The sequence below is a fragment of the Chiloscyllium plagiosum genome, chromosome 23 (assembly GCF_004010195.1).
Source record: "Chiloscyllium plagiosum isolate BGI_BamShark_2017 chromosome 23, ASM401019v2, whole genome shotgun sequence".
Taxonomy (NCBI): domain Eukaryota; kingdom Metazoa; phylum Chordata; class Chondrichthyes; order Orectolobiformes; family Hemiscylliidae; genus Chiloscyllium; species Chiloscyllium plagiosum.
Genome location: NC_057732.1, coordinates 20,081,469 through 20,109,084, shown reverse-complemented (window position 1 = coordinate 20,109,084; position 27,616 = coordinate 20,081,469). Strand labels below are relative to the sequence as shown.

The 27,616-nt window shown below is 39.3% G+C and overlaps 1 protein-coding gene across 1 annotated transcript in view; it reads right to left on the bottom strand.

Annotated features, from left to right (window-relative positions):
- Window positions 1-11,581: 11,581 nt before the first annotated feature.
- dus4l (dihydrouridine synthase 4-like (S. cerevisiae)) overlaps window positions 11,582-27,616 on the bottom strand; it is a 76,602-nt gene continuing 60,567 nt past the window's right edge. Inside the window, exons 10-12 of the mRNA XM_043713672.1 lie at window positions 26,148-26,256; window positions 18,859-18,959; window positions 11,582-13,235 (exon numbers count right to left, since the gene is read on the bottom strand). Of these exons, the coding sequence (XP_043569607.1) occupies window positions 13,200-13,235; window positions 18,859-18,959; window positions 26,148-26,256 (246 nt within the window). The 3' untranslated portion in view covers window positions 11,582-13,199. The remainder of the gene's footprint in view (window positions 13,236-18,858; window positions 18,960-26,147; window positions 26,257-27,616) is intronic.

Sequence of the window (27,616 nt, the reverse complement as noted above, 5' to 3'; positions counted from 1 at the left end):
GATTTTTCAAAATAAACTGGCATTAATATAGGTCATTCAAATGACAGATTTTAAAATGTTTATATCATATCTATCAAATGTTTACAACATCCTCAGTAATGGTTACATCTCTCAATGGCACACATCAGTTTTCAAGGACAAACAGGTTGGCAATTGGTTTTTTGAGTGGGCTGATGAGGGCAGACTCAAGGGGGGGACAATAATGGAGAGAGAACCACTGACACTAATATAAGCCAGAAGGGAAATTAGGGGCCAGCAGTTTAAAACCATACGACATAGGAGCAGAAGGAGGCTATTCAGCCCATTGAACCTATTCTGCTATTCACTGAAATCATTGCTGATCTGATAAACCAGTTGTGTTTTCACAATAATCAATGATACCATGGCATAAAGTCATACAGCATAGAAACAGGCCACTATTAAGCTTTTTTTTATTCTATTGAATTTGCGATTTGTAGCTCAGGTTGTGGAACAGGTTGTAAATTTGCCCGCTGAGCTGGTAGATTTGTTCTTAGACGTTTCATCACCATGCTTCTTAACATCATCAGTGAGCCTCCAGTGAAGCACTGGTGTTGTGTCCAGCTTGCTTTTTATGTGTCGTGCTCTGTTGCGATGGGTGATATCACTTCAAGTTCTTTATCTGAGAGGTTGGTAAATGGGGTCCAAATTGAAATATTTGTTAATGGAGGTCTGGTTTGAATGCCAAGCCATTCTAGAAATTCTGATGCGTGTCTTGTCTTTGTTTAGCCTGTCCCAGGACGGATGTATCGATTTGGACCTCCTTTACCACCCTCTCAGAAAAAGAACTTGAAGTGATATCACCCACCACAACAGACCAAGACACATAAATAGCAAGCGGACAGAATACCAGTGCTTCACTGGAGGCACAATGATGGTGTTACCTGGCATGGAGACAAAATGTCTGAGAACAAATCTACCAGGTTACCGAGCAAACTTACAACCTGACCTTTACTGAGTTCTAATTTCACAAGTTGTCGTGGTGAAATTTGAATCTATGTCCCCAGAGCATTTGTCTGGGGTTCTGAATAGATAGTCCTCTCACCCAAAGTGAACACAGAAGGGAGTAGGATTGAACAATAGAAAGGGGATATGGGTAGAGACTGATATGAAGAGGTGATCAGACAGGTAGGGATACTACCATTGTGTCTCAGAAGCCAATCTTACGACTCTTAAGCTTTTCCATTGGGGATTAACATCCTAACTGGAGGTATTATGCAATGAATGAATAACATACTCAATAGATACAACCTCGTTTAATTTCACACTTGCTCTTAAAATTCTAGATGTACCCAAATTCCCTATTTATTAATTAAATCCACATTATTTTGAACTCTGAATTAGTTTCATCCTCCAAAAAGACAAGATATCGGAGCAGAATTAGGCCATTCAGCTCATTGCATCAGCGGTGCCATTTGATAACGATGATACCATTCTCAACCCCATTCTCCTGCCTTAACCCCATAACCCTTAATACACTTATTAATCTATCTATCTGGAACCTATCTCTGTCTTAAACACACTCAGTGACTTGGTTTCCACAATCTTCTGTGGCAATGAGTTCCACAGATTCAAAATCCTCTGGCTGCAGAAATTCCTTTGGTAAGTTCTAAAGAATTGTCCCTTCACTCAGCTGCTGTGCTCATGGGTCCATGTCTCTCCTATTAGTGGAAACATCTTCTCCACATCCACTTTATCCAGGCATCTCAGTATTCTATAAATTTCAATGAGTTTGGAATAACTTCAGAATCTTTAATTATATCATCCAATGGTCAAAGATTGGAAAAAAAATAGATGAGCATAAATACAATACTAGTTCTTTAGCATACATAAGGTCCAACATAGAACATTACAGTGCAGTATAGGCCCTTCTGCCCTCGATGTTGCGCCGACCCGTGAAACCAATCTGAAGCCCATCTAACCTACACTATTCCATTATCATCCATATGTTTATCAAATGAACATTTAAATGCCCTTAAAGGTGGCAGGGCTACTACTGTTGCAGGCAGGGTGTTCGATGCCCTTACCACTCTGAGTAAAGAAACTACCTCTGACCTCTGTCCTATATCTATCACTCCTCAATTTAAAGCTATGCCCCCCGGGTGCTAGTCATCACCACCTGAAGAAAAAGGCTCTCACTGTCCACTCTGTCTAATCCTCTGATTATCTAATGTTTCTATTAAGTCACCTCTCAACCTTCTTTCTAATGAAAACAGCCTCAAATCCCTCAGCCTGTCCTCATAAGACCTTCCCTCCATACTAGGCAATATCCTAGTAAATCTCCAGTGAACCCTTTCAAAAGCTTCCACATCCTTCCTATAAGTGTAGCCTCACCAGAGTTTTGTACAGCTGCAACATGACCTCATGGTTCCAAAATTCAATCCTTCTACCAATAAGAGCTGACACACAAATGCTTCTTAACAACCCTTTAACCTGTGTGGCAAATTTCAGGGATCAATGTACATGGACACAGATCTCTCTGCTCATCTACACTACCAAGAATCTTACCATTAGCCCAGTACTCTGTATTCCTGTTACTCATTCCAAAGTGAATCACCTCACTCTGTTCTGCATTAAACTCCAGTTGCCACCTCTCCGTCCAGCTCTGCAACTTATCTATGTCCCTCTGTAACCTGCAACATCCTTTGGCACTGTCCACAACTCCACTGATTTTAGTGTCACCTGCAAATTTACTACCCCATCCTTCTACGCCCTCATCCAGGTCATTTATAAAAATGACAAACAACAGTCGCCTCAAAACAGATCCTTGAGGCACACCACAAGTAACTGAACTCCAGGATGAAATATCCCATCAGCCACCACCCTCTGTCTTCTTTCAGTTAGCCAATTTCTGAACCAAACTGCTAAATCACCCTCAGTCCCATACCTCCTTATTTTCTGCAATAGCCTACCGTCGGGAACCTTATCAACCCTTTACTGAAATCCATATACACCATATCAACTACTTTACCATCATCCAATGACAACATCAAAATCAAAGCCAAAGGTTCTGCAATCCCCTCCCTAGCTTTCCAGTGAATCAAAGGATAAATCCCATCCAGCCCAGGGGACGTACCTATTTTTACACACTCCAGAATTGCTTACACCTACACCTTATGAACCTCAATCCCATCTAGTCTAATCACCTGGATCTCAGTATTCACATCGACAACATTGTCTTTTTGCAGTGAAAATATGAAAAGTATTAATTTAGCACCTCTCCTAGCTCCTCGGACTCCACGCATAACTTCCCACTGGCTCTAATCTTACTTTAGTCATTCTTTTATTAGCGAGTTATGAGAAGATTTGTAGCTCAGGTTGAGGTTCTAGATGTAGCTTTGCTCGCTGAGCTGGAAGGTTGATTTTAGACATTTCGGCACCATAACTAGGTAACATCTTCATTGATTCTGGAGTTCAGGCAGCATCCGAGGAGCTTCAGCAAAATCGACGTTTTGGGCAAAAGCCCTAACATCTTCATTGAGCCTCGGATGAAGCATTGATAATGATTCCTGCTTTCTATTTATATGTTTGGGTTTCATTGTGTTGGTGGTGTCATTTCCTGTGATGATGCCATTTCCTGTTCCTTTTCTCAGGGGGTGGTTAATGGGGTCCAAGTCAATGTGTTTGTTGATAGAGTTCTGGTTGGAATGCCATGTTTCTAGGAATTCTCGTGTGTGTCTCTGTTTGACTTGTCCTAGGATGGATGTGTTGTCCCAGTCAAAGTGGTGTCCTTCCTTATCTGTATGTCAGGATACCAGTGAGAGAGAGTCATGTTGTTTTGTGGCTAGTTGATGTTCATGTATCCCGGTGGTTAGTTTTCTGCCTGTTTGTCCAATGTAGTTTGTGTTATAGTCCTTGCATGGTATTTTGTAAATGACATTAGCTTTGCTTCTTGTCTGTACAGGGTAATTCAAGTTCATTAACTACTGTTTTAGTGTGTTGTGGGTTACCATGATGCCAAAGGGTATGAGTAGTCTAGCAGTCATTTCTGAGATGTCTTCGATATGGGGGAGAGTGGCTAGGGTTTCTGGACGTGTTTTTTCTCCTTGTTTGGGTTTGTTGCTGAGAAATTGATGGACTGTGTTCATTGGGTACCCATTCTTTTTTAATACACTGTATCGGTGATTTTCCTATGCTCTGCATAGTTGCTCTGTGCTGCAGTGTGTGTTGGCTCGTTGAAATAATGTTCTGATGCAGCTTTTATGCCAGTAAGGGTATTATTGATGGTATTGAAGGCTTCCTGTAATTTGTTTTGTTTAGTGTTGACAAAGGTGTCATCCACCTAGTGGAACCAAAGTTTGGTTTTGATGGTTGGCAGAGCGGTTTGTTCGAGTCTTTGCATTACTGCCTCTGCTAAGAACCGTGATATCGGAGATGTCATGGGTGTTCCGTTGGTTTGTCTGTAGGTTTTGTTGTTGAAGTTGAAGTGCGTGGTAAGGCATAGGTCTACTAGCTTGACGATATTGTCCTTGCTGATGAAGTTGGTGGTGTCTGGTGTATGTGTCTTTGGTTCTTCTAATAGTGTAGTCAGTGTTTCCTTGACCAGGTTGATGTTGATTGATGTGAACAGTGCTGTTACAAAGCTGTGTTAGTGTCTTTGATGGTTTTCAGGAATTCTTGGGTGGAGTGGATGGAGTGGTGTGAGTCTTCTACTAAGTGTTTTAGTCTTTGGTGCAGCTCCTTGGCCAATCTGTAAGTTAGTGTTCCAGGTAGTGAGACTATGGGTCTGAGGGGGGCTCCTGCTTTGTGAATTTTGGGTAATCTGTAGAAGCGCGGTGTGTTGGATCCCTCTGGTTTCATTTTTTGGAAGTCAGTCTTATTTATTTCTCCAGATTTCTGAAGTGTTTTGAGTAGGGCTATGATTCGGTTCTCTAGTTATGGGGTCGGGTTTGTCACCATTTGTTGGTAAGAGTTAGTATCTGCAAGCAGTGCATTCACTTTTTCAATGTAGTCTCTTTGATTTAGAATGACTGTCAAGCATCCTTTGTCTGCAGGTAGGATAACAATGTTTTTATCTTTTTTTAGTCTTTCTAGTGCTTTCCTTTCTGATGTATTGAGTGTGTTTCCTTCCTTTTTTCTGCTTCATAATGGTGCGACTTCCTGTCTGATAGTTTGCCTCATGAGTTGGTTGTCTTTCAGTGTTGTTTCTAATGCTGCTAAGAATTCTTATATTCCTGATATATGTATAGAAAGCTTTAGGGTTCTCCTTGATCCTACCTGCCAAAGATTTCTCATGTCCTCTCCTCACTCTTCTCAGCTCTCTCTTTAGGCACCGTGGGAAAAGATGTGGTAAAAGAAGCTAAGTCAGTGGCATTAGTGAAGGCAGTAAAGGAGACCCCAAGAAGAGCCGAGGAGCTACAGGAAAGTGCACAGCTTAGGCAGGGGCTGGGAATGGAGTTAATACCTGATCTCTACAAAGAATTTGCCTTTGTGGGTAAAGTTTACTCAGAAAGAACAGGGGAAGAAGGACAAGAAGTTATAATTTTGAGAGATACTGGATTTACCAGCTGCTGATAGTAAGGGACGAGCGAATGCACACTCTGAGTGTGGTTATTTGTGGGATAAATGGATAGAAATTTAGTGTTGCCTTATGTAAGATCAGGTTGGAGTGCCAACTCAAGACTGGGGAAGTTACAGTGGGAGTGATTGACAGAGTATCAGTTCCAGGAATTCACTTTGTTCTTGGGAATGGTTTGGTAGGATCCAAGGTGGAGAAGCTCAAGGAAGACCAATAAACTGAGTCGTTAAAACAGAAATATCCTGGTATTTTCCCAGTGTGTGTAGTAACCAGATCCCATTATCATAAGTCACAGCACGACGTGAAAAGAGAAAGATGAAGAAGTTGAGGTTCAGTTAGCAGATACCCTGTTTGACATAATGGTGCAGGAAAAACCTGAACAGGCAGAGGGTCAGACAGATGTGTTTAGTCCTAAAAGGCTAAGAGACTTGCAACAGCAAGACAAGATGATAAAAGATATATATGTGGATGCATATTCCGAAAAGGAGGCAGGGAATATTCTGGAGGGTTATTATCTGAAAGGTAGAATTCTAAGACTGAAATGGAGACCACGGCAGGTTAGTGCAGAGGAGAAATGGGCTGAAGTGCACCAGATTGTGTTGAAGATATCATACTGACAGGAGGTGTTACGAGTAGCACATAAACTACCTGTAGCAGGTCACTGAGGGGTATGAAAGACTCAGGCTAAGGTACAAAAACATTTTTATTGGCCTGGAATGTACAAAGATGTGATTAACCTTTGCCGAACGTGTCATACATTCCAAATGATAGGTAAGTCACAGCAATTCCTGCATTTGAAGAACCTTTCACACGGGTTATAATTGATTGTGTAGGTTCCCCCCCAGGAGAACTAAAAATTGTTAACCATTATGGATGTGCCTTCCAGATTTCTGGAGGCAATTCCATTACAGAGTATCAAGGCAAACAAGGTGGTAGAGGAGTTAGTAGCTTCCTTCACATAGTATGGGCTGTCCAGAGAGATTCAGTCAGACCATGGGTCAAATTTTACTACTAGGCTGTTTAAGGAGACTATCGATAGCTTAGGTATACAGCACTCTCAGTCCAGTGTGTATTATCCTCAATCCCAGCAAGCTTTAGAAAGGTGGCATCAGATGTTGAAGCCCATGTTGAGAGCATACTGTCAGGATTACCCAAATGATTGGTATCCCATTCGTATTGTTTGCCGTTAGAGATGCCCCAAATGAATTTACTCAGTTCACTTCATTTGAGTTAAAATTCGGTCATGAAGTGAGAGGCCCTGTGAAATTGAAGAAAAATTGACAGGACTAAAATTGGAGATCTCACACTTAGATTATGTATCGGAAGTGAGGTAGAGATTAAATCGAGTAGGTGAGTTAGCTGAACAGCACCTAAAAAGGGCACAGCATAGAATGAAGCAGGTGACAGATAAAAGCTCTGAGATTCAGACATTTTCCCGAGGGACATGTTAGTTCTGTTACCAGTGACAGGAGATCCTTCAAAGCCAGGTTTAGTGGTCCCTATCAAATTGAGAAAAGGTTGAGTCAGATGAACTATCTAGTAAAGATGCCAGATAGAATAAAAAGGTATCAGATGTGACATGTGAACATGTTGAAACTGTACTATACGAGAGAGAAAGATCTGGAGTGAGTGTGAGTTACAGCCCCGCAAAGTGAGGAATCAAATCCAGATGATGTGGATTTTGATGTGTTTCAAAACAGATTAAAAAATGTAGAAGTCCTTGAAGAGTGGGATAGGAGCAGAGAACACAGTTGAAAAATTTGTTACTGCAGAATAAGGATATATGTAAGAATCAGATGGGGAGGACTAATGCTATTGTACATGACATAGACGTAGGGAATATGGCTCTGATAAAACAAAGCTGGACAGATTCAGATGGAGGTGGAAGCCATGCTCGACGAGGACATCATCGGACCAAGCCAGAGTGTGTGGAGTTTGCCAATTGTCTTAGTTCGCAAACCGGACTGGACTCAATTATTCAGTGTGGATTATTGGAAGGTCAATACTGTTACAAAATCGGATTCATATCCAATTCCTAGATTGGAGGACTGTATCGAGAAATTCGGTCAAGCCAGTTACAACACCAAGTTGGACTTAATGCATGGTTCCTAGCAGATACCTTTATCAGAGTCAGCAAAATAAATTTCTGCATTTGCAAACCAAAATTGGCTATACCAGTTTAAAGTGATGCCCTTTGGAATGACGAACACACCTGCCACATTCCAAAGACTCGTGAACAGAGTTGTAGCTGGGTTAACAAACTGTGCAGGCTATTTGGATGATATAGTAAACTTTAGTAAGTCCTGGAAAGATCACATAGTATGGTTGGCAGAACTCTTTGAATGACTATGAGAAACAAAACTGGTGATAAACTTAAATAAAACTGAATTTGTGAAAGCAGAGGTGAAGTTCTTGGGACTTAACATTGGTCATGGAAGGTTGACTCCATGGAACACAAAGACGAAGGTCATAGAGGAATTTTCACGACCAACCTCGAATAAAGAGGTGCTCCGATTTTTGGGACTCAGTGGATTCTATGGGAAGTTTGTTTCAAACTTCAGTAGTGTATTAGCACCATTAACTAATTTGCTGAAGAAGAACACAAAGTTTCGGTGGACAGAACCATGCCAGGAGGCATTCAACCATTTGAAAGCCATATTAACCACTGCACCAGTGTTAGATACACCAAATTTTTCAAAACCTTTTGAAGTCACCAGCAATGCTAGTGACATTGGAGTTGGAGCTGTACTCCTACAAAAAGACAAGGATGCGATTGAGCTGCCAGTTGGTTACTTTTTGAGGAAGATCAACATCCACCAGAGGAAATACTCCACAATCGAAAAGGAACTATTGAGTTTGGTTCTAGCCTTACAACATTTTAACAAACAATGTGTCAGAGATGGTTGTGTACATGGATCACAATCCGCTTACATTCTTAGGATGCTTTAAAAACAAGAATATGAGACTATTTCACTGGAGTTACAGACTTTTAATTTAAAAATCACACATGTTGCAGGTCATAAGAATGTAATTGCAGATGTGTTACCGCAGATTTAACTGATAACGTTTAGATGAGATTTGTATTTATTTAATGTTATATAAATATATAGGTCTATAGGAAGAAGTTAAGATGAACTTATTAAATAAATATGTATAAAAAACAAGAAAAAGAAGCCATATTTTTATTATGATGGTTCAATTTTTTCTTAAGGGGGGAGGTGTTATGAAGATGTGAGTGTACTGTACCTTTAAGAAAGTTAAAAACTAGTAGAACCACTTGATAGCACTAAATGTTCTAAACAAGATACAATGTGTCATGTGGTGCAGCAGTTAGGGTAGCTGGTTGCCTGGAGACAAAAACAGATTTGAATTAGGCCAATTTGTTTAATTTATACCCCCCCCCCCAAAAAAAAACAAACTCCAATCCAGTTTGAATTTAGTATATTGACAATCTTAAAAGCCAATGACACAATCCGATGCTTTGGGGGTATAAGACTGGGAAAGTTGAGCAGTTAGGAGGAGAACTGCCAAGCCACTAGCATGTAAAGACTGCCCGAAAAATAGCTCTCTTAAAGTATCTTTATCGATCAGTAACCTGTGAAGCAGAATCCCCAAGAAGAAAAAGACACAGGAATACAGAGAAGAACCAAAAGCTGCCTGGTTTTGAAATAAGTAGTTTTGTTTTGTAAATCTTAATCGGGATTTTTTATTGGACCAGTATTGGAGAGGGGAAAGTAAAAGATAGGTTTGAGGAAAGAATTGTAAATAGTTGTTAGTTAATTATTCTCGGTTATACTTTAAGAAATAAAGTTGTTGATTTTTACTTTAAATAGTTCTTGGTATCTTGAATTTTCACAAATTACTGCAAGGGATAAAATCTTTTCTGTGTTGCTGGTTTAAATTAAGCTGGAGGGTTTACCCCATTTCGTAACACTAACTTGTAACTCTCTAATGCCCTGAGCCTTCACGTCTCAGCCCCACATAAGCCACCTCCTATCTCTTGACAAGAGAGTCAACTTCCTTAGTAAATCATGGTTCCCTTGCTCGACCTAATCCTTCCTGTCTTACAGGTACATACTTATCAAGGACACACAGTAACTAACTGTTCCTTGAACAAACTCCACATTTCAATTCTGCCCATTCCCTGCAGCTTCCTTCCCCATCCTAAATCTTGCCTTATTGCATCATGATTGCCTTTTCCCCAGCTATAACTCCTGTCCTGCAGTACATATCTATCCCTTTCCATTGCTAAAGTAAACTTAACCAAATTGTGATCACTATCACCAAAGTGCTCATCTACCTCCAAAACTAACACCTGGCCTGGTTCACTACCCAGTACTAAACTCAATGTGGCCTCGCCCCTTGTTGGCCTGTCTACATACTGTGTCAGGAAACCCTTCTGCAACATTGGACAAAAACTGACCCATCTAAAGTACTCGAACTACAGCATTTCCATCAATATTTGGAAAGTTAAAGTCCCCCATAATAACTACCCTGTTACTTTCGCTCCTATCCAGTATCATCTTTGCAATCCTTTCCTCTAAATCACTGGAACTTTTCAGAGGCCTATAGAAAACTCCCAACAGGGTGACCTGTCCTTTGCTGTTTCTAACCTCAGCCCACACTACTTCAGTAGAGGAGTTCTCATTAAACATCCTACCATTGTAATACTGTCCTTGACTAACAATGCCACACCTCTCCCTCTTTTACCACCTTCCGTTCTTACTGAAACATCTAAACCCTGGAACTTGCAACAACCATTCCTGTCCCTGCTCTATCCACATCTCCGAAATGGCCACAACATTGAAGTCCCAGGTACCAACCCATGCTGCAAGTTCACACACCTTATTCCGGATGCACCTGCCGTTGAAGTAGACACACTTCAAACCACCTTCCTGCCTGCCAGTACACTCTTGTGACTGCGAAACCTTACTTATGACCTCACTACTCTCAACCTCCTGTACACTGGAGCTACAATTCAGGTTCCCATCCCCTGCTGAATTATTTTAAACCCTCCCAAAGAGCATTAGCAAATTTCTGTCCCCAGGACATTGGTATGTCTCTGGTTCAGGTGTAGACCATCTCATTTATAGAGTTCTCATCTACCCCAGAATGACGTCCAATTATCCAAATCCCTCCCTCCTGCATCATCCATGTAGCCACATGTTCAACTCCTCTCTCCCTCTTCCTCACCTCCATAGATCATGGTAGGGAACAGGTGAGAGAGAGAAAGGAAATTGGGAAATTAGCTGGAAAGCTATTTAGATAAAAATTAGAAATTAATGGAAATCCAGATTCAAAGAATCAGAGCATCTAGGGAGTGATCAATAAGTTTTAAGGTATTTCTGGAGATAGGTGGGAAAGTGTTATGGGGGAATTATTAAATTATTTAGATCCAAGTGGCAAAGACAGTTATGATGGGTGGAATTGACGCCATACAAGGGCAGTCCTAAAGATGGGGGTCTAGAGGATATGATTAAATGCATAAATGTTAGGGAAGCCCAGAAGCACTATATAAAGCACTGTGATCATAGCTTTCTCAATTGCTTCTCCTGACAGATCCCTGTTATTTGGCACACTCCTGTCATTTTGTATTACACCATTTTAGAAAGCCAAATGTATTCTTATGCTTGGCCAGATGGCATTGCCAGTGGTCACAAAGCAGACTGCCTAAGTCACCATCACAGCCATAGGCTGACATAGAATCTGAGAGAGGAGGCAATATGAAGGAAAAAAACCCAGATCTGGTGGAAGCAAACGTTACATTCAAGAAAATAATCCAAATAGAAGGCGTAATGTTTGAGAGATGCAGGACTTCTGGCTGTTTTTGTCTAATCAATAATTTATTCACATTGCCTATTTCTCACATTTTTTTTCTCAAGTTTATGTTCAAATTTTATCCTACTTTGGAAGTAGAAGACCATAGCTGATACTTGCATTATTTCCAATAGTGACTGATATAAGCATTATTCTATACCAGTGGAATGATCCTGAGTGACAAATAATAATAGGAGAGCACTCATCTGCAATAAAACAACATTAAAATTGATTTTAGATTTTTATTGAATGAGCATAAGAAAATGCAGATTGTAAAAAAAAAACAAATTAATTGACATGCAGAAACCTATTGGCCATTTGTATATACATCAGTCATCAAGAAAATAATTTATAATTTTACTGATTTTATATTTCAGTCAAAGCAACACATCAGTTTTTTGTTTGACCTGTTATAGTATGTGGTGCCAAAGGATAATAAGTACCTTTCAGTGCATTCTCTTAATTTATATTTACACCCAGCAAGAAGCCGTAAACTGAACTTGGTAAACAAAATTCTATCAAGATATTTTAAACTTCTAGGAACAATGAAAGTAACATTAGTTAATGGGATTGACAAAGATTTTTTTTAAAAAAAGTTTAATACATTGATTCCAACAGGGAAATTAACTATGTGTTCACATTATTACAATTGCTGACTTTTCAGTTGAAGAGATTGAACTCCAAACTAAATTTTCACAGTGATATTTGTTTTCTCATATTCATTTCTGGATTATCTGCCAAAAGTTTCAGGACAAAGCCTAGCACAAGAAGCTGCCTCAACTCACAGATTATTAAACAAAACTGTCCCCTGACTACCATCAATAAGCCCCAAGAAAGATTACTTTTAATTTTAAGCTGCTCATATAGTACATATCTTTTTGCATGCCTAGAGTTTTGCATACCAAAACATGCGAAACAAATTGCAAAAGAAGTTTGAAGTAATTTATTTGTCAATTCAATCTTTCGTCAGATTCTCATTTCTATTCTGGGGAGAATGGGAGATTTTATGTGAATGGAACAAATAAAGAATGTTAAGGAACTTGAAAAGATTGCCTTGTTGCTATCTATTGCTTTAGATAGTGACATTCTCAAACATACTAGATATAACATTAACAATGTCCTGGGGGCAGAAATATGTGGCAAATGTGTCAAATATAGTATTATGATTTTGTACTGCACAGGGTATTGTATTCACAAGGTATTGTTTGGAAAACATAAAAGCCATCTACCCCAAACAATGATCCACAATGGTACCTCAGGACTATAGTGGATGATAATATCGTTACAGTTCTACAGAAACATTGTAAAAAAGGGACAAAAGGTGTCCTCCTCTTCCCAAGGCTTGTGGTGTACAAAATGTCGGTCCAAACAAAGTGGAGGAAATCAGGATAATGGCATGTACACACACCCCTTTGGCTAAAACTTCATGCATGAAGACATTTGATTGGGTCCTATATATGGCATTGGATTTGGGTAATTAGAATTTAAAAAGGGATGGCATCTCAAATATGATATTAGGAAACTCAACTTGGGAAAACAACTGTATGAAAATGTTACCTCAAGATCAGATATGTAAATGCACACTTATATGCAGATTCACTGCATTTCTAGCAGACATCAAATGTGATTGAGCCATATTTCAATCTTTGTATCACCCATATTCCCATTTTTGATGTATTAATGGAATGATGCAGAATAACCTGAAAATAACCATCAATTTACTTTGTTTATGAATAGTGACTCATTTCACTTTTAGCTTCATTGTGCTGTTAAGGAAACAAAACAAATACAAATATCCTGTTGTTACAGATGATATCCAAAGGCACCAGGGAATACTTTTTGCAGTTTAGTTGCTCTTCTTATCAGTGGTGTCAACAAGACTCTGAAAGGGAGTACAAGTAATGAATGTTAGTAATTATTCAGTTAATGATAATAGATATATTAAACCTTTTCTATAAATGTTAGCATTAATTATATTCTGGCATCAAGCAGCAAATTGCTTTAGTGAGTTTATAATGCTGGATTGTTACTAGGAATTAAGCAATATTACTGTCAGGAATGGCTGGCTGTGTGCTTACACTCTGCCTCTTTCCTCCTCCTCCTCCCCCAAAGTGATCATCTAAGTCAGTATTGTCTACCGTGAACATGTGGGAAAGCATCAGGCTCTGACCTACCAAAAGGACGGAACTTGCAATCACCTATTCTAAAACACCATCACATAACTTACAGCAGTTAATTATTTGCAGGAATGTGGGAATATATCAAATAGTAGCAATTTACACATAGAAGAGCCAGATAATCTGTTGAATCAAAACTGGGGGAAGAAAGTAAAATGAATAAAATAAAACTTTCACTCCCAATTCAGACTGAAAGGGTTTAGGAAGGAAGTTCCAGAAAGAAGTAAAAAATATAGCCAAAGGCTACCAAGGCTTTGTGGGGTACAGGAGGGGATACATTATATGTTAATCAAATTACTGAAAGGTTTGGAAGAGGGTTCTAAACTGGAGGAATTCATATAGTTGGATTGAGCATGGAAGATAAGAAAATTTAAGACAAACCAAACATGGTTGCAAGATAATCCTTTTCTAGTGTTTTGCCAAGACTAAGCATTGGCAACCTTTTAAATAACAGAAAAATAAAGAAATAAACAGTTACCACCTTTTTCTTCTAGCTAGAAAGCAATCTTTCTGTTTCTGCTTAAGTTAAAAGAGCATCACAGATTAATTGTACTGCTAAAAGTAAAAGGTAAAAGTGACCACTGCACTGTCGTTGTGGAGACGAAGTCCCACCTTCACATTGAGAATAACCTTCATTGTGTTGTGTGGCACTATCACTGTGCTAAATGGGACAGACTTCAAACTGATCTAGCATCTCAAGACTGGGATCCATGAGGCGTTGTGAGCCATTAACAGCAGCAGAATTGTACTCCAGCACAATCTGCAACCTCATGGCCTGGCATATCCCCCACTCAACCCTGGTTCAATGGAGTGTGCAGGAGGGCATTCCAGCAGCAGCATCAGGCATACCTAAAAATGAGGTGTCAACCTGGTGAAGCTAGCAAACAGGACTACTTGCGTGCCAAATGGCATAAACAGCAAGTAAAACAGCTAAGCAATCCCAACAACCAACGGATCAGATCTAAGCTCTGTAGTCCTTCCACATCCAGTCGTGAATGGTGGTGGACAATTAAACAAATCACTGGAATCAATGGGTATCAGAGCAAATACTCTTGCTGGTTAGACCATACCTGGCACAAAGGAAGTGATTGTGATTGTGGAGGGTCAATCATGTCAGCTCCAGACCATCTCTGCAGAGTCCGTCAGGGTAGTGTCCTAGGCCCAACAATGTTCAGTTACTTCATCAATGAACTTCCGTCTGTCATAAGGTCAGACTTGGGGACGTTCGTTGATGACTGCACAGTGTTCAGCACTGTTTGCAATTCCTCAGATACTGAAGCAGTCCATGCGCAAATGCAACAAGATCTGGACAATATCCAGGCTTGGGCCGACAAATGACATGTAACATTTGCGCCACACAAATGCCAGACAATGACCATGACCAATGAGAGACACTCTAACCACCACCCCTTGACATTCAGCAGTATGACCATCATTGAATCCCCCACTGTCAACATCCTTGGGTTACCATTGACCAGAAACTCAACTGGACACCCCACATAAACACAGTGGCTACAAGAGCAGGTCAGAGATTAGGGATACTGCAATGACTAACTCAACTCCTGACACCCCAAAGTCTATCCACCATCTACAAGGCACAAGTCAGGAGTGTGATGGAATACTCCCCACTTACCTGGATGGGTGCAGCTCCAACAACACTCAAGAAGCTTGACACCATCCAGGACAAAGCAACCTGCTTGATTGGCACCACATCTACAAATATTCAATCTCTCCACCACTGGCGCTCAGTAGCAGCAGTGTGTACCATCTACAAGTTGCACTGCAGAAATTTATCGAAGATCCTTTGACAGCACCTTCCAAACCCGTGACCACATCCACCTAGAAGGACAAGGGCAACAGGCACTTGGAAACAACATCACCCGCAAATTCCCCTCCAAGCCACTCAGCACCCTGACTTGGAAATATACTGCCATTCCTTCACAATTGTTGAGTCAAAAATCCTGGAATTTCCTCCCTGTCGGCATTGTGGGTCAACCCATAGTAAATGGACTGCAGCGATTCAAGAAGGCAGCTCACCACCACCTTCTCAAGAGCAAACAGGGATGGGTTATTAATGCCCAAGTCCCACAAATGAATTAAAAAAAAATATTTGTATTCTATCTATATTTGTCAATCCTTTCAAATCTGACTCTGTTAAAATAGTAAGGAGAGCTCAAGATCTTTAAAAGTCACCTCTTATGAAAAGTGTGTCTGTTGAATAATTATGACATCTGTGGAATCATCTATCAAATTCATTGCCACAGAAGTCTGTGGAGGCCAGCTCATTGTGTATATTTAAAACTGAGATAGATAGATTCTTGAGTATCAAGAGGATCAAGGGTTATGTGGGAGAAAACGGGAGAATAGGGTCGACTGGTGGAGAAAACATGATGGGCTGAATGGCCTAATCTCTGCTCCTATATCTTATAGTCTTACAGAAAGTTTTATTTTGAATATGATATGCAGGAATGAGATCCTTCCTTCAAGCACCAAGTGCTTATTTACTATCTAGGATGTAGCTAAATGTAGTTTCATTGTTCCACTTCTTATCTCAACTTTAGAAACTAAACAATGGTCTTTTAAATTGTAAGATGACACATTAAAGCCTAAAGCATTTGGGGAACAAACAACTTTGAATATTTTGCTCTTTCTCCTAGTCACAGCACATATCAAAAGCCATTTAAAATAAAAATCTCAGTCATGAGATTATATTAAATCCCAATCTTTCATATATAAGTATAGTTGAAAGTAATTAGCCTATATAAGTGGTGATCAGAAGTGATTATAAAGAAAGATTTCTTGCACGATTGGATACATTGGACCGCAGTTCAGATAGGTTGTAGTGTTTGGAGAGTGTGCGTGGTATGTTAACAAGGACACTGGAAAAATTAGTCCAGAAGTCAAGGAAGCACAGATAAACTTTTCAGATCAAGTGGTGTTACAGCAAAGGTTAAAATGGGCAGTTTCTGAAAATCTGAATACAGGGAATGCTGGTATGGGTATGGAATATATCAAAATTTTGTAGTAATGATCAAAGAGAATGACAGAAAATATAAGTAAATAACATAATTCATAGTTCTAGAAAGTTAAAAAGTGAACTGAATTTGCAACTTTGAATAAGTAGTCTTGAGACTTTGGAGCTGGAAAGTAATGATCTGTTTGAAAAGTGGGAGATGGAAACCAGTGACAGAGGACAGATTTGTTGAGAGTGGGAAGGATGGTGGCTGAGGAAGGGAAAGCCATTGACAATGTCAAACAGCATTTTGGTCCGAAAGAACAGATGAGAAAATCAGAAAGGCAAATCAAAGGTCACACTTAGCTGAAGTATGCAGCAATATAACTTGATTGAGGGCTGACAATATTGGATCTACATTGGTTTAACTGGAAACAAGGGCATAAACCTTTGATCAAACACAAGTAAATGCATTTTGAAAATGTTGACCATTCAAAATTGAGACAAGGCACTTTTAAAAGGACCATGCCAAAATCTCATCAGAAAATATAAAGTAACAAAGAAATATCTCTAAAACAAAAATGTAAGACTTTCTCTGTGGAACAAGCTTTAAAGGTAAGGAAAACAGTTAATTTTGTTTCCAATTTCTTTATTTTGTTGCATGCTGTTTGTTCCTGACTTCCTGCTTTAATTTGAATGTGGCTCTCTGTGTTCTGGGCTCAAAGGCGGCACACTGCTGAAGTCATGCTGCCAGAGAGAAGCAGTGATGGAATTAAGCCCACAGCAGAAGCTGTTGCTTTTCTTCTGTTTGAAAGCTTTACTATTGCTGTCATAAAACAAACCTAATTAATGCCTAGAGTTCACTGACTGTGAACTTTTGACAGCTGTTCACGATAAAGATATTTCTCTGCTGTTAGCGTTATTCCTTTCTGCTTTTACCAGAATATCTGGTTGAGGACTGGTTTTGAATTCAAAGGTTGCCAAGCAGTGGCACCACCACTGTCAGCAGGGAGAGGAAAAGACTAGGTTGTAAAGAGAGACAATTCAAAAATAAAAAGTGAGAAGCTAATCAGAGTAGTAACAGAAGTTAATGAAACTGGATTGAATGTTTTGAAGAAGTAACAAAGAGGATTGATGAGGGCAGAGCCATGATCTATATGGACTTAGGTAAGGCGTTCAACAAGGTTCCCATTGGGAGACTGATTAGCAAGGTTAGATCTCACAGAATACAGGGAGAACTAGCCATTTGGATACAGAACTGGCTCAAAGATAGAAGACAGAGAGTGGTTGTGGAGGGTTGTTTCTCAGACTGGAGGCCTGTGACCAGTGGTATTCTACAAGGATAGGTGCTGGGTCCACTACTTTTTGTCAATTATATAAATGACTTGGATGTGAGCATAAGAGGTATAAGTTAGTAAGTTTGCAGATGACACCAAAATTGGAGGTGTAGTGGACAGTGAAGAAGGTTACCTCAGATTACAATGGGATCTTGATCAGATGGGCCACTGGGCTGAGGAGTGGCAGATGGAGTTTAATTCAGATAAATGCGAGGTGCTGCATTTTGGGAAAGCAAACCTTAGCAGGACTTATACACTTAATGGTAAGATCCTAGGGAGTGTTGCTGAACAAAGAGACCTTGGAGTGCAGGTTCATAGCTCCTTGAAAGTGGAGCCGCAGGTAGATAGGATAGTGAAGAAGGCGTTTGGTATGCTTTCCTTTAATGGTCAGAGTATTGAGTACAGGAGTTGGGGGGTCATTTGCAGCTGCACAGGATGCTGGTTAGGCAACGTTTGGAATATTCCATGCAATGAAACTTGAAAGGGTTCAGAAAATATTTACAAGGCTGTTGCCAGGGTTGGAGGATTTGAGCTATAGGGAGAGGTCAAATAGGCTGGGGCTGTTTTCCCTGGAGTTTTGGAGGCTGAAGGGTGACCGTATAAAGGTTTATAAAGTCATGAGGGGCATGGATAGGATAAACAGACAAAGTCTTTTCCCTGGGGTGGAGGAGTCCAGAACTAGAGGGCATAGGTTTAAGGTGAGAGAGGAAAGATATAAAAGAGACCTAAGGGGCAACGTTTTCACGCAGGGGGTGGTACGTGTATGGAATGAGCTGCCAGAGGAAGTAGTGGAGGCTGGTACAATGACAGCATTTAAAAGGCATCTGAATGAGTATTTGAATAGGAAGAGTTTGGAGGGATATGGGCTGGGTGCTGGTAGGTGGGACTAGGTTAGGTTGACATCGACGAGTTAGATTGAAGGGTCTGTTTCCGTGCTGTATATCTCTATGACTCTAAGTATTTTTATATGGAAGTTAGAATATCTCTAATACTTCACTGTATTACTGTAGTAACTTAAGAGAACAAGTTTCTTTTTACCTGCATCTTGTCATGCTCCTGCAGAAGACGGTCATATTCCCTCGTCAGTCCATCATATTGTTTTTTGATTGAAGCCATTTCAATCTTTGATTTCTCAAGGGCTTTGCCACAAAAGGAAATAGAAAAAAAGCTAATTAAAATATAGAATGAAAGATGTCACTCATTTTCTGACTGAAATATACACAAAGTGCATTGTCATTTAATGCCACTTAGGAAACTTTCAATACGTTACAAGAATTGTCAAAGATTATGCAACACCAGATTCTTCTCTAACGCTATTCTATGGAAAAGATTGGTTTGAAAATTTACACAAAAAATGAAGTTTATACTTATCCTTTGTAGGTTATTTCTGTTAATACATTCAATGTCTTGGTCATACCATTTTATTAACTCACTCCAGAGGAACCATGTTGAATAGTTTATTGGACTTATTGCTTTCTTTCAGACTACTACACAGTTATTTGGTCCTTCTGGCATGTGATTTTTTAAAATCAATACACCACTGATTAGGTTGATCAGACAAGAAGTTGGCCTCGCAGCATTGTCATTGGACTAGTAAACCAGTGGACTAAATAATGTTCTAGGCAACATTTGAATCCCACTAGGTCAGATGGTGAAATGTGAATTCATTAAAAAATCTGGAATTAAAGTCTGTTGACCATGAAACTATTCTTAATTGCTGTAAAGTTTCATTAATGTCCTTTATGAAAAGAAACTGCCATCCTTCTTTGGTCTGGCGTACATGTGACTCCAAATCCACAAGTCAGTCAGTTGTGTCAACTGTTTAAAAGGTAAATAAAAACAAATGAAACAGGACAGACTCTGAAATTGACAATGGCAACAAAACAACAACAGCAAACAGATTCCTTCAAAGTCTTCCTTATTAACATCTGGGAACTAGTCCCATAGTGGGAGAGCTGTCCCACAGACTAGCCAAGCAACAGCCTGATAGAAAAAAACTCATGGAATCATACCTTATACACAAAGCCAATACTATCCTTGGGTATGTTCTGTTCCATCAGCACACTGGTATACAGTCTAGAGGTGTTGTCATAGGGGCCTTCAACATTGACTACAGATAATATGAAGTCTCAAATCACATGCTGCCACTTCTGCCACATCCTTGCCCTGGCTGATAACTCAATATTCCTCTATGTGGAACAATGCTTGGGTGAAGCACTGACGGTGGCAAGGGCACAGAATGTACTCTGGATGGCGCACTTAAATGTACACTCCCAAGGTGCCTTCAACAGCACTAGTACTGACTGAGTAATGACAATATCCAGTGAATGAATTTAAAAAAATCTCCATTGCATCATGTGGCACTATCACCATGTTAATAGAACAGACTTCGAACAGATCTTGTAACTCAAGACTTTGCATTCATGAGGGGCCATGAAACATCAGCAGCAGTAGAATCACACTGCAATATAATTTGCAACCTTATAGTTGGTATATATCCCACTTTACCATTTCTGTCAAGCCTGGTGTTCAACTGGGTAAACATAAGCATGTCAGGAGCAGCAGTAGGTATTTCTAAAAATGAGATGTCAAACTGGTGAGGTACAAAACAGGACTACCTGTGTGCCAAAACGTACAAGCAGCAAGTGACTAGAAATCAGCAATTCCACAACCAATAAATCAGATCTAAACTTTGCAGTCCTGCCACATCCAATCATGAATGGTGATTGACAATTAAACAATTCAATAGAAGAGGTAGCTCCAAAAATATCCTCAACAATGGAGGGAGCTCAACACATCAATACAAAACATAAGACTGAAGCATTTGCAACAATCCTCAGCCAGAAGTGCTGAGTGGATGGTCAATCTCAGGCTCCTCCAGATGCCAGTCTTCAGCCAATTCAATTTACTCCATATGCTATTAAGAAACGGGGTGATACGTGTATGGAATTAGCTGCCAGAGGATGTGGTGGAGGCTGGTACAATTGCAACATTTAAGAGGCATTTGGATGGGTATATGAATAGGAAGGGTTTGGAGGGATATGGGCCGGGTGCTGGCAGGTGAGACTAGATTGGGTTGGGATATCTGGTCGGCATAGACGGGTTGGACCGAAGGGTCTGTTTCCATGCTGTACATCTCTATGACTCTATGGCTGGAGGCACTGGATACTACAAAGGCTGTGGGCTCTGACAACATTTTGACAATAATATTGAAGACGTTTACTCTCAAACTTGCTGCACCCTGGACAATTGTTCCACTACAGCTAAAGCAAGGGCCTTTTCCCTAGCGTGGGGAATTCAAAACTAGGAGGCGATATTTTTAAAGTGAGAGGAGTTAGTTTTGAAAAGGATATGAGAGGCAACTTCTTATACAGAGAGTGGTTTGTGTGTGGAATGCCAGAGGAAGTGGTGGATGATGGTGGAGTTACAACATTTACGACATTTGGATAGGTACATAAATAGGAAAGGTTTGGAGGATGTGGGCTAAATGCTGGCGAGTAGACTAGTTTAGTTTGGGAACATGGTCAATGCGGACTAGTTGGACTGAAGGGTCTGTTTCCATGCTTTATAAATCTAACACTGGCATTACCCAACAATGTGGAAAATTGTCCACGTATGTTCTGTACACAAAAAGCAGGACAAATCCAATCTGACCAATTACCATCCCATCAGTCTACTGTTAACTATCAATAAATTGATGGATGGTGACACCAAAAGTGCTATTAAACAGTATCTGCTCACTGATGGCCAGTTTGTTTCTATCAGTGTCCCGCAGCTCCTGACCTCATCATAATATTGGTTCAGACATGGACAGAAGAGCTGAATTCCAGAGATGAGGTGAGAATGGCTGCCCTTGACATCATGGCCTCATTTGACCGAGTGTGGCATCAAGGAGTCCAAGTAACACTCTTATCATGTTTTTTATAGTGGACTTTTGCATTTTACTTACTATTGATGTTAGGCTAACTGGTTTTTAGGTCTGTTGTTGATCGTCTCCTTTTTTTTAAAATGGTGGGGTTACATCTGCAATCCTTCAATCTGTAGAAACTGCTTCAGAATCTCCTGAATTTTGGAATATAATTACCAATGCATCCAATATTTCCAGAATCACTACCTTTATTATTCCTGGATGTAGATGATCAGGCCCTGATGATTTGCCTTTAATCCTATTAATATTGTAGCACCATTTTCTTACAAATACTGATTTTCTTCAATTTTGCTCTTTCTGTGGACCTTTGGTTCCCTAACATTTCTGGGAGGTTATTTGTGCTGTCTTTTGTGAGGACAGAACCAAAGTATGTGTTAAATTCTCTGCCATTTCTTTGTGGCCCACTATGATTTTCCCTGATATCATTGCTTCTTCTTACAGAAAAGAAACTGAAAAGCTACATTTGTCACCATAGGATTTGAGAAATCGATAAGGTTGTTGAAAACAAAATCATACAATGATCCTGTACTTTAGAAGTGGAGACATAAAGTATAAAAGTACAAATTTATGCTAAGCCCTTATGTTTCACTGATTAGGGGTGATTTGGAGTATTGTATCCAGTTCTGGGCACCACAATTTAAGAAGAATCGTAAGGAAGGTCTTTAAGAGGATGTCAATGAGATTTATTCAAATAGTGACAGGGATGACAGACTTCAATTACAGACAGTTTAGGTAGCTGGGACTTTCAATCAGAGAAAGTTAAAGGGAGAATCAAGAGGTGATCAGAATTTTGTAAGGTTTTAGACAGTAAATAAAGATAAATTGCATTACTTTATAACATAAATAAACAATACCAATTTTAAGGTAATTACAAGAAAAGGGAGTTCAGTATTTTTAATTCCAATGAATTATGATGTCGTGAAATGTATTACCTAGAAAAATGATGGAAGTAAATAACTTTAAAATAGGAATTGAATATTCAATTGAAAAGGAAAATTTGCAGGACTACAGGTAAAAAGTGGGAAAGTAGAATCAACTGGAGAACTCTTTCAAAAGAGCCAACACATATGATTATTCAAATGTGCCACATGCTTGTGATATATTCACCCCTCAAGTAGATTTTACATGCATGTAAATAGGAGAAAAATGTGACAAAAACTAGGATTTACAATTAAGAGTTTCACCACAATTTAGCATATATTACTTTACAAATAGAATTAGAGTTATGTTTTCTTGTCATGTTTTCCCAAGAACAGTGAACGTGTACAATGTCACCATTCTGGGTGATATTTTGGGTAGAAAAATAAAGAAACAATGTTCAAAGTTAAGTATTACAGTCCTTCTTAGTATAAAGTAGAAAATTAAAGAAATAAAGTTAAAAGTTAAACAGTTAAAAAGTTAAATATAAGACACATAACAGAAAGGTACCTAAAACTGCAAATAAATAGAATTAGTAATTCCCTGAGAAGGCAATGTGAGTATATCTATACAACATTGCCTGCAACAATTCAAAACAGCAGTTCACCATCATCAAGGGGAATCAGAGATGGACCATAAATGTTGGTCCAGCCAGTAAAATCCACAGTCCATAACAGATTTATTTTTAAAATGAGAAATACTTTCTCACACACTGGAATTCTCCTTTCCAGAAAGCATGGGAAACTGTGTCATTGAATTTTTCAAGGCACTGTTAGACTTTTAATAGCCAAGGGAATCAAAGACTATGCGGGGGGAGAAGAGGCAGGCAGACAGACAGGAAAGTTGGGTTGAGACTGCAATCAGATCAGCCATGATCTTAATGAATGGCATAGAGTAGGCTTGAAGGGCTGAATGGCCTAATGCTGCTATGTCCTCTGTTCTTATGCAAGGAAAACTTAAGAAAATTCTCCTTTTTTTTGCTACTCTCATATAGGAAAATATCTACAGCAAAAATGGAGGCAAATTACTAGATTAGGAAATTCAGCATGTAGCAGGGACAGAAATTACATTTGTCAAAGCTATACAGACGATTGAAAGCTGTCCAATTTTTGGACATCAAAATCTTTTTGAAATTCTGGCATATTTTCATACTTGAATTGGTGTTGTAAAGACATTGCCGATTATGCAAATTTTCTGGTCACCTTTTGTCAATTAAGTCTTTTATTCTATATGAATAACCCTTAAATGCTTCCTAATTCAACAATATAGAACACCTTTCAACAAAGCTCTATCATTCAACACTGAAATTACTGAGGGCAAAAATTGTAAACCTGAATATGTTAACCATGGACTGTCTGGTTATTAACAAGATCATAGTAACTGATAATACTTGACCTTCTGAAGGATAAAATGTTATCTCTGCAACACAAACAAGATCTTACGTAGCTCACAACTTTTCCTTACATCTCCAAACAGGTAGGAACTACTTGTTACTTGAATTGTTGATCCCTAAATAGATGCCTGTGATCAATGCAAAGCTTTCCCTAAATCTTTTAAAAATATAAACCAGTTCTTCTATTCCACACAATTAGCATTAACTATTATATTTTGCAATTTTATTTATCTATTATAATTGCATATTTCATCTATACCATTCCTATTCTAATAAAGACCAAGATTTGAAACTTTGCTCAGACAGTTCAGTTCAAAATTTTAACTTTCCTCTACAACTACTGGCCAATGTATAGTAAAAGTTAGAATAACATGTCTACTTCAATTTTCAAGGAATTGGCAGCCAGACATTTGGCCAGCCATTAAAGCTTGTGAAAGTGTGACAAAATACTTGTTTCAAGGGTTCCTTTTATGGTTCAGTGAGCTTATTCAAGCTGAGTAATATCAGCCAGAAAGGTTGCAGATTTGGTCTTCAGACTTTGCTGAATTTACTGGATTCAGCCTGCAATAGCAATAGGATACTATAATTGGTTTCAGTGCCACTAGAGCAGCTGGATTGATAAAAGAAAAACCCAGTTTCTAGAAAGACCCTTAGGTTAAGTGAATCTCTTTAAGCAAAATGGTAATTACATATTTTAATTATAATCCTACAAATTCTAATATCGTGTCTTAGTTATTCCTTTTCATTAGAATCAGCAGTCTCATGTGGCATTCCTCACAAACAGGAATATGCTCTCACTATCCAATTTCTAGATGTACAAGCGTGTAACCAACGGAAGGAGTTATTATAAGATTCCATTTATTATGTGAATTGGATAACACAATTTTCTGAAAGGTAGACTGATCAACACTTCAGCTGATACCACCCAATACAAATTGTTAAACTGATTTATATTAGAGGCAGGAGTAACAATACAGACTAATAGCTGCACAAACTACATCTGATCAGGTCACTGCTCACTGAGTCAACCAAACTTACAAGTGTACCAAATACTTCACACTGAAAAGAATCCCAGTCTTCCTGGAATTACCCCTACTCTGCAGTAGTACAAGTGCTTTTTCTCTACTAGCAAGAAGCTGTCGTTAAGCCAAAAAGACTTTCTGTGTATCACATGTGGTAAATGAATTTTGTGCTGGTGAGATACCAAGTAAGTTGACCACACTTACCAATGACTGGTGGGTCTTGTCGAACTGTGGATCCACACAGCTAATCACAATAGGCAAAGTACCACTGTCCTTAACTAGTCTATGCTTGCAAAGCTCAAACATAATATCTAATGATGTAGAGGTGCTGGTTATTGGACTGAGGTGGACAAAGTTTAAAAATCACACAACACCAGGTTATAGTCCAACATATATAAATCAGACCAATCGTAATCTCTGTAATATTTGAAAATCAGTTGAGCATTGAACAATAATTGTGCCATTAGTAAGATCACTTATTTCTATTATCTGATACTACTGATGCCTTAGCTCACCTGAAACCTTCACTGTGTCATTGTTTGTTGATTATTTCAATACTCTCTTGATTGGCCTTCTATGTATACTTCATAAATTTAAGGTAATCCAAAACTCAATTATTCATAACCGAACTTTCACTAAGTCCCACTTACCCATCATCCTTGTGCTGGCTGACCCCAAATTTAGCACTGCCTTGATTTTAAAATTCTCCTTGTTGCTTTCAAATCCTGACCTTGATCCTCCAAGCTTTGTAAGCCTTTTATTTCTGTGTATTCCTGATAATGGCCTCTTGGGTGGACACTTTGAAATTCAGCATTGGCAGTCAAGATTTTAAATTTTAGAGTTCCCTCCCAATACCTCTCAATTTCTCAACAATTCTACACTGTTGCTTAAAACCTACCATGACTAAGCTTTTGTTCAGCTGTTCTAATAGCTCCTTACATGCTTGATGTCAATTTTTGCTTGATTACACTCCTGTGATACTTGACCATGTTAAAGGCACTGTAAATGAAAGTTACATAAGTGAATAGAAAATTGATATAAAAGTCTCAAAACAGAATAGTCTTACCTTCTGTGGTTTTCTTTAATTCAGCCTTTAATTCCTTGATGTTGTTAATCAGCTGATTATTTTCCTCTTCCAATTTCTTAGTTCCATCATCTTTACCTCTAGTTAAAGCCTATTGATAAAAGCAGATCAAGTGTAAAATCTTAAGTGAGATGTGGGTTGTAGTGAAAAACCATTTGCATTATATTCCTTATTTATCATGCAAGAAAATAATTATTTATCTAGTAGTGTTATGGTTTCTTTTTTGCCTTTTGATCTAGGCCTCTGGAGAAACCTGGCAGCTGGAACCATCTGCAAGGTTAGGACAACTCAGGAATGTGAATCTGATTTTGAATTTATTGTCACATGTACTGAGGCACAGTGAAAAGCTTTGTCTTGCGAGCAATACAGGCAAATCACCAAGTAGCATAGATAAGTGAATAATAGGTAAACAGCTGCAAAACAAAAGCACAGGTACAGGAGAATGGTAAGAATTTGTCAGCCCATTCAGTACTCTAACAATAGTAGGGTAGAAACTGTTTCAAAACCGGCTGGTGCATGTGTTCAGGCTTCTGTACCTTCTCCCTGATGGTAGTGGTTGTAGAAAAGCATTGCGAGAGTGGGATGGATCTTTGATAATGTTGGCAGCCTTTCCTTAACAGCGGGGCTGGTAGATGGATTCTATAGATGGGAGGTTGGCCTTTGTGATTGTCCGGGTCAAGTTCACCACTCTCAGTAACTATCTCCGATCTTGAATGGTACAGTTGCCATACCAGGGAGTGATACATCCAGACAGCATGCTCTCGATGGTGCACCTATAAAAGTTGGCAAGGGTATTCGCCGTCATGCCAAATTTCTCAGCTGCCTGAGGAAGAGGAGACGTTGTTGGGCCTTTGTAACCAGTGCGTGAACATGAAGAATCCAAGAAAGCTTGTTGTTGATGACCATTCCCAGGAGCTTGACACTCTCCACTCATTCCACCTCCGTGCTGTTATTGTGTAGGGGGCATGAGTAACATCCCGCCGAAAGTCAATAATGAGTTCTTTGGTTTTGCTAGCATTGAGAGCTAGGTTGTTCTCAGTGCACCATTTTTCCAGATCTTCCACCTCCCATTTATAGTCTGTTTTGTCGCCATCTGAGATTCAACTGACAATGGTGGTATCATCAGCGAACTTGTAAATGGCATTAGTCTGGTATTTGGCGACGCAGTCATGGGTATACAGCAAGTACAGTTACGGGGCTAAGTACGTAGCCCTGGGGGGGCTCCAGTGTTGAGTGTTAGTGAGGATGAAATATTGTCCCCAATCTTCACTGATTGTGGCCTGTGGGTCAGGAAACTGAGGATTCACTTGCAGAGAGTGGGGCTTAATCCGAGATCACTAAGTTTAGGAGTCAGTCTCGAGGGGATAATAGTGTTGAAGGCTGAACAGCAGTCAATGAGTAGGATTCTTACGCTGTAGCATGTCAAAATCTAATAGCTGATTATTTTGGAA